At 49.0% G+C, this 12,983-nt stretch overlaps 1 protein-coding gene across 1 annotated transcript; it reads right to left on the minus strand.

Moving 5' to 3' along the window:
• Positions 1-1,909: 1,909 nt before the first annotated feature.
• On the minus strand, positions 1,910-12,983 carry BPIFA2 (BPI fold containing family A member 2). Its single transcript, XM_077159928.1, has 8 exons — positions 12,865-12,983; positions 8,500-8,644; positions 7,769-7,876; positions 6,582-6,734; positions 4,422-4,503; positions 3,452-3,515; positions 2,669-2,746; positions 1,910-2,074 (listed from the first exon to the last, which is right to left on the minus strand). Exons 2-7 carry the CDS (start codon positions 8,550-8,552, stop codon positions 2,706-2,708), a joined length of 501 nt encoding a protein of 166 aa, XP_077016043.1. The 5' UTR covers positions 8,553-8,644; positions 12,865-12,983; the 3' UTR covers positions 1,910-2,074; positions 2,669-2,705.

The following is a 12,983-nucleotide window of genomic DNA, read 5'->3' on the forward strand; positions in this document are numbered from 1 at the left end:
GAGTGTTATAGGCCAATGACCAGACCTAAGTCACATGGCCATGCTTAGTTGCAAGGGAGGCTGGGAAATGTAGTTACTATGGAGGGGCCTGTGCTCAATTAGAGTTTAGAGATGGGGAGAAGAATGAACAGGGGACAGATGGCAGTCTTACCTCACACAGACAGGGTGAAAACCTGGGCCTCCCTGGCGCTCTCCCTGGGCCATGGTTCTCTCTATCACATCAGTCCTTCCATCAGTTGGTCGACAAACATAAGCTCCGTGGTGATAATAGTAGCAGCAGCTGACATTAGTTCATGCTCACTGGACACCCCTAGGTAAGCACTTCCCACTCATTAAACCCTCACAACAGCCAGTGAGGGAGGTTTAACTATTCACTCACCAGTTGACAGGTGAGGAAACCAAGGTTTCCAGCTGTTCAGGAACGTGTTCAGGATTCCAAGGCTAGCAGGGGGAAGGGAGTGACTTGATCTCTGCTCGTCCCCAGCAGGAGAGCTCAGGAGGGGGGGTCAGGCCAGCCCGTGGCCCCTCCACCCCACCCAAGCATAGGAAGGGCTGCCCGAGGTGACAATGCTGGGAGCTGCCTCGTCCAGGAAGGGGTCCTGGGGGATGAACAGCTGGGGCAGGCCGCGGTGAGGGCCCCGCGTGGGGAAAGGGCAGCCCTCCCTCCTGGAGCTGTCGTTCCTAGCAGGGAGGTATCTGCGTGGTGCAATGGGAGAAGGCTCCTCGGGCCTCTTGGAGGAAAGGCTGGGGACCCATCCTGGAAAGGGGGTGCTGCTGGGATCACGAACATGCGGCCCACCGTGCCCTCCCTCCACAGAGGCCCATGTGACTGTGGGCAGGGCGGAGGGAAACTCCGGGCCTGCACGGGGCCTGCGGGGTGGGGGTGGGGGGTAGAGGACCAGCGTCAGAAGAACCCCTCGGGCTGAGGAAGGGCTGGAAGCGAACCCACCAAAGCGCCGGGGAGCCGTGACGTCACCTCTGAGAAAGGGCAGGGGTCCAGGGTCCCACAGCCGCTCGAGTCCCAGGCCTGGCCCTTGCTCACTGTGTGACCTCGAGGACTCACTTCACCTCCACCGGCCTTGGGCTCCTCATGCATCCAGCCGGGACGATGGTGGTGTCTCCTCGTGGCGGGGCGTTAGGAGGAATTGGTGAGGCCCCATGTGCCCCCCACCCTCGACAGCCCCCAAGGTGGTGGTGGGGTCAGCCTTAGCTCCAGTGCTCCCGCTGCGCAGCCTCAGCACAGCCAGGGCCAAGGGCCCGGTGTGGAGGGAGGGGTGGGGGCCAGGGGGCCGGTGGGCGCCCGCAGGGTTCTTGGCAGTAGCACGGGGCTGGCCTCCACATGCGGCTGGCCACGAGAGGGACAGGTGACCCCAGCCCTCAGGGGTCTGTGGGGGCCTCTGGGCAGCCTGTATTAGGGCTCTCAGCTCTAGCTGAAGCCTCCCCATCAAAGGGCATCCAGGGGCAGGTGGGGCTGGACTGGCAGGATCCCGACTCCACGTCACTGTGCCCCGTACTCCTGAACCCAGCAGACCGTGTGTCCTCTGATGCCCCACGAGACCTCTCCGGGCCACCCAGGGGACAAGGAGTGGGGCTGGCCCTCGAATGTGACTCTCTTGTCTCCACTGTCTTCCTGGCACAGACTAGGGTCCCACTCAACACCTGTGGACTGTGTAAGGAGTGAATCAGGGGCTTTGTCACTGTCACAGACTAGGAATAAGACCCTGGGCCAGTTGCCTGTCCTCTCTGTGCCTCAGTGTCCCCCAAGTTAAATCAGGGAGGAGGTGGTGCTGGATCCCGCCAAATGTCCCTTCCAGCCCAGGATCCAGCTCTCTCCTGCCCCAGCTGCAGGCAACACCCACACGCCACCCCCAAGCCTGATGGAGGAAACACAGCCAGTCACACAGCAGGGTGCAGAGACAGGGCTTTTATTGCTGGGGGTAGGGCGAGAGGCAAAGCAGCTGCTACTCTGACTGTGAGAAGAGACATCCTCCTGGAGCAGCTCAGGCTTTCGCTCTGGTGGAATGCCCGGAGACAGATGCTACAAGGAAACTAGGACAAGCCGCTGGGAACCAATCTGGAATGAGAAGGTAGGCGTCAGGACATCTACAGCACTAGCTGCCTTTGTGGGCACCTTCCTTTCACTGGGCACCTGATGGGACCGAGGTCTGCTGACTCCACGGCCCAAGCTCTTTCCACAGTACCTTGCATGGTCCAAGGCCTCAGAGAGGAGACTGGTACCTGTGGTTTGGGATCGTTCTCTGATACCTATCACTACCCAACCTGGCTTCCCTCATCCACCCTAGGAACATCCTGGGAACATCAGATGGGAAAAGACTGCTGAGAGCCCTGGACTGGAGCCAGGGTCAGGGCTCAGATGGGGCCAGAATCAGGAGTCAGTGTCAGATGAGGATCCGGGCTCAGTCTGGGAACAGGATCCAGGCTCAGTCTGGGATCAGGATCAGGGCTCAGTCTGGGACCAAGGCCAGGGCTTAGGTCTATAACTGGGGTCGTGGCTAAGATCTGGGCTCAGGCTGTGGCCAGGATCAGGGTGCAGTCTATTGCTGGAGAAGGGAGAGAAGCTAAGTCTTGCTTTTGCTTTGCCAGAGGCCCTTGCTGAGATCCCTCATCCTCTCTACTCAGCACAGGGTCCCAGAGGCCGGCCCCTCACCAGCAGGTGGGCATCGCATGGGTCCTCCTCATCCTCTTCAGACGGTGATTTTCAGGTGGATTCCATCCTGAAGTCTCTCTGTAGGAACAGAATCAATACAGATTTCTGTCTCCACCACTAGACGACTGCACAGAGACTCAATTCCAATGGCAGGTCAGTTCTCACAGCCGGTGGGACCTCAGGCATGTCCTTCTCCTCTGAGTCTCACTTTGCTCATCTATAAAATGGGTACATTGACAGTACTGACCCCATGTGGTAGGTGTGAGGATCCAGTGACATCATGACTCCAGAGCACAGAGCAGATGCCAGGGGACTGGACTCCTGGCTATTTTCATAAGAGAAGGGCCACCTCTAGGGCCCTGACAAATTCACTTGCCCCATTCATTTTTGCCCCAACGGCCCCACCAAACAACCCCAGCCGTGCCTAGACACCAGAGACTCGAAGGGGTTGGAAGAGAAGCCACAGCTTCTCACAGGAAGAGAAGAGAGGGAGGGAGGGGTTTATGTGCAATACCTACTAGATGTTTTCCTCTTCACTTTTTCATTTAATCCGTACATGGACCTCACAATGTTAGCAGTCTCCTTTCACCCAGGGGAAAACTGAGGCCCAGAGGGACAGAGCCACTTATCTGAGGCCTCACAATTGCTAAGTAGCAGCATCAGGATTTCAATCCATAGGTGGCTGTCCAAAGCCATCTTCTTTCTAACACTGTGGATCTACATGGCCGTCCTTGGGACTGTGGCAAAGGGAAAACCCCCCACCCCTCGCCAGCTGTGACTTACTGATGAGGTTCTGAATAAAATCCACGTCCAGGGTATGGAGGAGGTGCTGGATCATTGGACACACCTGAGGGCCAGAGCGAGCAAGAGAGAGGGGGTTTGGGGGAGAACAGTTCACGCTCAGCTGGGAGCACTCTGCCTGCCACCCACAGTAAAGGCTGCTGTTTGGGACCTCTGAACCTTGGGATTCTAGAATAAAGGAAAGACGTCTAAAGTCCAAGAGGCCCAGGATCCCACACCTTTCGGCTTAGAATTCTAGAACCTTCAGTATCTCCAATGTGGAGTGTTAACATCCCGGAACCCCATGCTCTTAGGAATCCTGAACTTTAGAACCCTGGAACTATAAGAGTTGAGTGGAGCTATGGAGGCCTCAGAGAAGAGTTCTTCCTGCTTTCCTGTGCGTACAGGTCCCTGGGGATGTCGTGAAAATACGGCTTCTGCTGCACGAAGCGGGGCCTGAGAATCTCCACTTCTAGCCAGCACACGGGTGAGGCCACTCCTGTCACACTTTGAGTGGTGAGGTTTGGTTCAAGGAGAAACAGTCTTCTGGGAGATTTTTCTTCCTAAGCCTAGATTGCCAGGCCCCATTCCAGAATAACTAATTTAGAATCTCTGGCACTGGAACCAGGATAAGTGAGGTGGGTTTTCTATTTCTGGCAGGGGTATACAGTTTCCTTTTTGAAAATGAATTTATTTAAATACACTTATTTAAATCAAGTGTTGTTGATTAATGGGAAATATTAGATAAAAAGGCATACAAGGGGCACTTGGATAGGGGACCCAGTGATTTCAGCTCCTGGCAGGCCCCTGCTCCCCACATATTCTCCAAGCGGAGTAAAAGAGAAGGAGGCTTCAGATGACCTGGGAACATTGCACCTGGAAGGAAAGATGCCCAGTGGGTACAGCCAGGCCCGCAGGGCCACACCCGCCCTCACTCGGTCTGGCTCTGCGCTCCCACCGTTCAGGGACTCACCGCCTTCTGCACCAGGAAGGACACAGTCTTGTTCAGGATGTTGGTCAGGGAGTCCACGACACGCTGGATCACACCACTGGTACTGGACAAGGGAGAGAACTGATAAGCTGGGTGGGCAGCAGAACCGCTAAGCAACAGGGGATGAGGTGAGAAGGAGTGAGGGGGAAAGGGGGAAGGAGCACTAGATGTCAGGTACCTCCACAGCCACAGGCAGAGAGCCACTGGAGCGTCACTCAGAACCCCACCTCTGATCAGCTGCTCACCCCAATACCTCATGAGAGCCTTGTCCCAATGCTGACACCTCATTCATTCATTCCGCAGACACGTATGTATTCAGAGCACTGACTATATGTCACTTACCAAGCTAGGCCCTGGGAATACAGGGGTGTGCAAAATGCAAACAGCTGGCGCCTAAACATGAAACAAGCCTTGCCAAGGCTGGCTCCTTCCCATTTTCAGCCCTCAGCGTCATTGTCACCTCCTCAAGGCAGCCCTCCCTGAACACTATAGCTGTGAGGAGTCTGTGCTATCGATGATGTCCTGTTACGTTCCATGCTCTGCCCAGCACTCGTCCCAGTCTGACATTTTCTTGCAGGTTCTTGATTGATTGACTGTTTGTCTATCAGCTTTTTCCCCAGGCTAATAAGCTCCATGAGAACAGGGACCTCATCAGTTGCCTACCAATAAGTTTGGTGGGCAAACTTACTATGAATGAATGAAGTGAACATACAATGAAATATATAATGACAATTTTGACAGGTACAAAATGGCGAGAAGGAACAGGAGGAATGGTATTTTAGACCCCAAAGGATGAAAAAGTACGTTAAACTGGAGGATAGGAAAAGCTGTTCCAGGTTTCCAGAATAGCCTGTGCAAAGGCTCTGAGGTAGGAAAAAGCTTGATTTGTCTGAGGCACAGGGCAGAAGCCAGAATGTCTGGAGCAGAGTGAGCGAGGGGTCAGTGCAATGATACGAAGGTAAACAGAGCTGAGGCCACGAGCGCAGGGGCTTGGATTTTGATCCTGAGTGCAAAGAAAAGCCCTGAGAGGATTTGGACCATTTCACAGACGTGGGCACTGAGATCCAAAGAGGCAGAATGAATTTCCAGAAGGAATTCACTGCTTTGCAAGGCAGGCACTGGCAGGATTCAGGCCTCTGAATTTGCATCCCAGCCTTTGGTAGGCCTTGGAGACTTTCTTTGGTTTGGGCCACCTGTGATGGGATCCTTTGGTGGGGGTGGGGTGACCATCAGGGCTTAGAGCCCGGGACCCAGCCTGGTACCTGGCCAAGGCCAACAGGTCAGGTGTCAGCAGCCCCAGCCCCCAGTCTGTTCCAGTCTGGTTCTCCCCTGGGCCGTCCTTTCCCTTGCAGCCACTGGCCGGGTTCCCTCCTTCTCCCTCCGCCCTCCTCCCTGGGTGAAATCTGCTCTTTCAAGCATGCAGCCTAAGACGCAGTAGATTTTATTGATAACAGGGCTCAACGGCTTAAATGGAGAGGGTTAAGTGATCAAGATCTCATTTTGAGAATTTTCTTGTGGGTGGAGGACAATTTGGAGACAATGTGAAATTAGCACCCATGGTAGGTATTTAGCCACCTCCTCCCCAGCTCGAGGCAAGCAGGTAAATAAAAGGAATACTAACAGTTATTATTATTACCGAGGGATGTTAAGTAATGATACAGGTGATGATTCTCCAAGAAAACATAAGCCTACATGTGTATGCATGTGACATGAGAGCTTCAAAATGCATGAAGCAAATCCGATGGAGCCAAAGATTCAGTACTCTGGTTGCAGACAGTGACACTTCCCTCTCAGTGGTTGAGAGAGCAAGTAGATGTGCAATCAGCACAGATATCTTTTCTGAGAGCTTAATGTGTGCCAAGCTCTAGGGTAAACACTTGTGTTTTCTTATTTCCTCATCTCAGTCGTCTCTGAGTAGGTATCATTACCATCCCCCCCCCCCAGCTTACAGGGGAAACTGAGGTTCAGGGAGGTGAAAGGGGTCCAGAGTGAGAAATGAGTGGCAGACGTGGGATTTGAACCCAGAGCCTGAGTTCTTTTTTTCCACTGCACTATACCTGCTCGCAGGGATGGGAACAGGGCTGACTTTAGGGGTCCTAAATGCCCTGAGAACCCAGCTCTGCTGAGCTGGATGGGCCTTACATGTCCAGCACGGTGAGGTGGACGCTGGCTGGGTCAGTGGCGCACTCTAGCAGGACCACGGAGGGGATGCCAGTCTGTTTGTCAGTTTCGAGTCTGACTCCGGTTAGGATTTCCATAGAGACCTTCAGGTGGATGACATCTCCAAGGAAAGGCCTGCGGGAGAGAAGAGGCTCAGTGAGCGAGGGGCTAGGAGGCCTCCCGTTTCCTGCGCGGGTGCAGCTGGGTGACGTCACACCGCCCACGTCCTTTACGTGATTGATGCATTTCTATCAGGGGACCCGGCTCCCGGCCACGTGGGTTTAGTTCCTATGCGATTTCTAGACAGCAGAAGTTCTACTAATAATCAAAATAACAATAAAAGTAGTTGACATTTCTCGATCACAAATTATGTTTGAGGCATTTTTGAAAAGTATTTTATGAGAGTTAATCCGTTGACTCATCACTGCAGTGCTAGGAGGGAAGTATTTTATCTCTATTTTCCAGACGAGGAACCCTTGATACAGAGAGGTTAGGTAATTACCCCAAGATCTCACGGCCAATGAGTGATGGACTCATTAGTGCACTTAATTACAATGTTCTTCTCCATGGGCACAGTTTCCTATCTCTCTGTCTCTTTTGGGATTATTAAAAATGCTTTAAAATAATCTATTCTATATTTGTCCTTTATTAGATCCTGGGCATTTAAAGTCAATTTTGAGACAAAATTACTGCCAGTGCAAATTTTGTCAAGGAGTCATCGATTTTCATGTCTGGGCTGTAGGATTATGGATAATTATTTTCTTTTCAATTTCGCAACTTTTACAATGAGATTAATGGTATGATTTCCAAAATAGTCTAATTGGCAAGTATTCTGTTCATCAAGACTTGGTTATGACCGAAGGTCATTGGGACATTTTGAAGGTATGGATTTTAGTTCAGTTTACAGATTGGGAAACGAAGATCTAAGGGCACAGCAGAGCAGAAAGCTGCTGATTCCCAGGCCAGGCCTGCATTGTCCATGCTTCATTGCATCTCCCCATTCCCTGGTGCAAAGACATGCACACTCACAGGTGCAAAGGCATGCATGCTCACAGGTGCACAGGCATGCACACTCACACGTGCACAGGCATGCACACTCGCAAGTGCAAAGGCATACTCACAGGTGCACAGGCATGCACACTCACAGGTGCAAAGGCATGCATACTCACAGGTGCAAGGCGACATCGGTGGAGACGGGGATCTTTAAGTTAATGCCTTTTCCATCAGAAGCCACTTCACTCTTGAATTCCAGGATGCTGGAGTTGCCGAGTTCCAACCTGTGCAAAACCCACAGTTCACGCTTGTCACCATTCATTGTGACGGCCCTATGCTGAGCACATCAGTGTCACACCTCCTTTGGCCTTTACAATAACCTTGTTCAGAGGCTTGATCCTGTCCAATTTACGGCACAGCATAGAGAGGCTCAGGTGAATGACATTTACCCTCCACATCGCAAGGAGAATAAGCGCCAGAGCCAGGATTTGACCCAGAACTGTCGACTCCAAAACTCCATGTGCGGGACCCATCCATGGGGCTACCTGATGTGAAATCGCCCCTACAGGGATTTGGGATTTATCTCAAGCCTACTTCCAAGAAGGAAAAGTTTTATTTCTTGGAGAAAGACTTCGGACACCAGCAGACAAGTGAATGGGAAGGTGAGAGGAGACTCAACCCTGACCCTTAGATTGTGGAACCCACGAAATGCCCAGATTAGCTGTGCAGCCAGTTTCCTCCAGCTCTGACAGACCTGGCCTTAGGTCACCTGGGCTCTGTGTAAGAAGAGCCAAATTTAACCACCTTTCTGTCTTTGATCCCACACCTACCCCAACCCCCAAAGCGATGTATTCCCTCTTCTTGTTTTTCTTGGAGCAAAGCCCTCCACTACGGAGCACCAGCTTACCCCAACGACTTCTCTAGAGTTGAAACCATCTTAGAAATGTCACTTTCCACCATGTTCTCGACTTTCTCGATTTTCTCCTTGAGCGGTTTCCAAGTGGCGGGGTCCTGGATCACTTTCACGTCATCCTTTATTTTCTGAAGGACACCTGACAAAGGCAATCACTGTTGGGTGTCGTGCACCACTTAGGAAGCAGCTACTATGTGCCAGTTACTCGAGAAGACTATTTGTCAATGCTATTTCATTTAATCTTCGTAACAACCCAAGCAAGCAGGTATTGTTATTATCTGAGCGTTATAGAGGAGGAACTAAAGGAAAAAAAAGTTTAGTAAATGTGCCCTAAGGTCACACCACTAGGGAGTTATTGTTCCTTCCATGCTGCTTCCCTATTAATAGGTTACTGATCATTCATCAATGAGGCAATCGATCAAGTATAGCAATTAATCTTGATTGTACACCAGTTTCAGGCAGTAATTTGGGGGTGGGGTAATCTATTGCCCTAAATGAGGTACACGTACAAGTTTGAAAAATGAGGCCCAACTGAGAAAGTAAGCAAAGAAATGGAATAGTTCGAATCTAGGGAAAAAAAATAGCTCTAACTTGTGAAAGTGAGGAAGGGGAGTACCAGGATGACAGCTTTGCAGCAGGCCTGGAGGACAATCATTCATACGGGGGCAGGAGGACAGAGTGTTTCTAATGGAAGAAAATGGGGTTGTGATGGAATAAATGCGGCAGAGGTAGGATGGTTCATGTGAAAAGAATTAAGGATGTGTGTATGGTAAACAACAAAGGCAATTACTAATCCAGGGAAAAACAAAAGACTATAAGGAAAGAAGTGTGATATAGAACTGCAGCCTGGGTCTGCAAAGGACAGTATCTGGCCAGTTAAAATGATACAAATAGGGAATAAGAATTTAAATGAAACTAGTTATATTACTAAATCGGGTTATATTACTCAACAGATGACCTTGATCCACGCATTTCTGTCCCAGTTTCTCCTGCTGTGAAATTAGCGAGTGAGTCCCTTCTTCCTTTTGGAAGAGTGCCTAAGCCCCGATAAGGTTTGAAAGGCAGCTACATGCACAAGTTACCTCCTCCTGTAAAGAATGTTTGTTAGTGGCTATTATTATATCCAAAGAATTGAGAGAAATCCAGGTTCTTTTAAAGATTTGTATGTAAAAGGAGACATGATTAAATATAAAGCTAGCTAGGTAGGGCTAGTTCCCTTAATTTCCAACAAGTTATCAAAAATCTACACAGAAAATCTAAAAATCCAACAGAGCAACATGCTAATAATATGAATAAAACATGCAAATGCCTAGTAAACATGCAAAGATAGAGGGGACTCATAGGATCAGAGAAATGCAAAGTCGAATGAGTTACACTCTTTCATTTATTAGACTGGAAAACATTTAAAGTTGTCCATTCCCAATGCAAAGAAAAGGAGTGGAAAAAAAGACACTCTCATAGGCTGTTGGAGAAAGGTAAGATAGGGGCTTGTTTGTCGACATCTGCCATAATTTAAAATGTGCAGAGCTTTTGAACTTTGGATATCCTACTTTAGGAATTCATCCCATGCATATATCGGCAAAAATTTACCCGTCTGCACTGTATAAAGGATATTCATTGCAGCATTGCTTGGTTCTAGAACGATAATAAGTGTATTAGCCAGGAATGGCAGAGCCACCTCTCAGCAAACCAGGGACAAAAGGCAGCCTGCTCACAGGTGCACAGGCATGCACGCTCACAGGTGCAAAGACAGGCACGCTCACAGGTGCAAAGGTATGCTCACTCACAGGTGCACAGGCATGCACACTCACAGGTGCAAAGGTATGCTCACTCACAGATGCAAAGGCATGCATACTCACAGGTGCAAGGCGACATCGGTGGAGACGGGGATCTTTAAGTTAATGCCTTTTCCATCAGAAGCCACTTCACTCTTGAATTTCAGGATGCTGGAGTTGCCAAGTTCCAACCTGTGCAAAACCCACAGTTCACGCTTGTCACCATTCCTTGTGACGGCCCTATGCTGAGCACATCAGTGTCATGTCTCCTTTGGCCTTTACAATAACTTTGTTCAGAGGCTTGATCGTGTCCATTTAACGGCACGGCATAGAGAGGCTCAGGTGAATGACATTTACCCCCCACATCGCAAGGAGAATAAGCGCCAGAGCCAGGATTTGACCCAGAACTGTCGACTCCAAACCTCCATGTGTGGGACCCACTCCATGGGGCTACCTGATGTGAAATTGCCCCTACAGGGATTTGGGATTTATCTCAAGCCTACTTCCAAGAAGGAAAAGTTTTATTTCTTGGAGAAAGACTTCGGACACCAGCAGACAAGTGGATGGGAAGGTGAGAGGAGACTCGACCCTGACCCTTAGATTGTGGAACCCACGAAATGCCCAGATTAGCTGTGCAGCCAGTTTCCTCCAGCTCTGACAGACCTGGCCTTAGGTCACCTGGGCTCTGTGTAAGAAGAGCCAAATTTAACCACCTTTCTGTCTTTGATCCCACACCTACCCTCACCCCCAAAGCGATGTATTCCCTCTCTTGTTTTTCTTGGAGCAAAGCCTCCACTACGGAGCACCATCTTACCCCAAAGACTTCTCTAGAGTTGAAACCATCTTAGAAATGTCACTTTCCACCATGTTCTCGACTTTCTCGATTTTCTCCTTGAGCGGTTTCCAAGTGGCAGGGTCCTGGATCACTTTCACGTCATCCTTTATTTTCTGAAGGACACCTGACAAAGGCAATCACTGTTGGGTGTCGTGCACCACTTAGGAAGCAGCTACTATGTGCCAGTTACTCAAGAAGACTATTGGTCAATGTTATTTCATTTAATCTTCGTAACAACCCAAGCAAGCAGGTATTGTTATTATCTGAGCATTATAGAGGAGGAACTAAAGGAAAAATAGTTTAGTAAATGTGCCCTAAGGTCACACCACTAGGGAGTTATTGTTCCTTCCATGCTGCTTCCCTACTAATAGGTTACTGATCATTCATCAATGAGGCAATCGATCAAGTATAGCAATTAATCTTGATTGTACACCAGTTTCAAGCAGTAATTTGGGGGTAGGGTAATCTATTGCCCTAAATGAGGTACACGAAGAAGTTTGAAAATGAGGCCCAACTGAGAAAGTAAGCAAAGAAATGGAAAAGTTCGAATCTAGGGAAAAAAATAGCTCTAACTTGTGAAAGTGAGGAAGGGGAGTACCAGGATGACAGCTTTGCAGCAGGCCTGGAGGACAATCATTCATACGGGGGAAGAAGGACAGAGTGTTTCTAATGGAAGAAAATGGGGTTGTGATGGAATAAATGCGGCAGAGGTAGGATGGTCCATGTGAAAAGAATTAAGGCTGTGTGTATGGTAAACAACAAAGGCAATTACTAATCCAAGGAAAAACAAAGACTATAAGGAAAGAAGTGTGATATAGAACTGCAGCCTGTGTCTGCAAAGGACAGTATCTGGCCAGTTAAAATGATACAAATAGGGAATAAGAATTTAAATGAAACTAGTTATATTACTAAATCGGGTTAATTACTCAACAGAGGACCTTGATCCATGCATTTCTGTCCCAGTTTCTCCTGCTGTGAAATTAGCAAGTGAGTCCCTTCTTCCTTTTGGAAGAGTGCCTAAGCCCCGATAAGGTTTGAAAGGCAGCTACATGCACAAGTTACCTCCTCCTGTAAAGAATGTTTGTTAGTGGCTATATTATATCCAAAGAATTGAGAGAAATCCAGGTTCTTTTAAAGATTTGTATGAAAAAGGAGACATGATTAAGTATAAAGCTAGCTAGGTAGGCTAGTTCCCTTAATTTCCAACGAGTTATCAAAAATCTACACAGAAAATCTAAAAATCCAACAGAGCAACATGCTATTAATATGAATAAAACATGCAAATGCCTAGTAAACATGCAAAGATAGAGGGGACTCATAGGATCAGAGAAATGCAAAGTCGAATGAGTTACACTCTTTCATTTATTAGACTGGAAAACATTTAAAGTTGTCCATTCCAATGCAAAGAAAAGGAGTGGAAAAAAAGACACTCTCATAGGCTGTTGAGGAAGGTAAGATAGGGCCTGTTTGTCAACATCTGCCATAATTTAAAATGTGCAGACCTTTTGAACTTTGGATATCCTACTTTAGGAATTCATCCCATGCATATATCGGCAAAAATTTACCCGTCTGCACTGTATAAAGGATATTCATTGCAGCATTACTTGGTTCTAGAACGATAATAAGTGCATTAGCCAGGAATGGCAGAGCCACCTCTCAGCAAACCAGGGACAAAAGGCAGCCCTTGGAGCTTCAGGTAGTGCAGGCAGAGTCTTGAGCGGCAAGGTCCTCTGTGCTCTGCAAACTCACCTTGGAGGATGTTGCTGACCGTTTCAAGTTCTTTGTCAACAACAGGTTCCACTTTGTCCACAGCATTCTTCACCGCACCCTGAAGAGACTTCAAGAGAGGTTCAAGTTCTTTGTCAACA

The sequence above is a fragment of the Tamandua tetradactyla genome, chromosome 1 (genome assembly GCF_023851605.1).
Source record: "Tamandua tetradactyla isolate mTamTet1 chromosome 1, mTamTet1.pri, whole genome shotgun sequence".
NCBI lineage: Eukaryota > Metazoa > Chordata > Mammalia > Pilosa > Myrmecophagidae > Tamandua > Tamandua tetradactyla.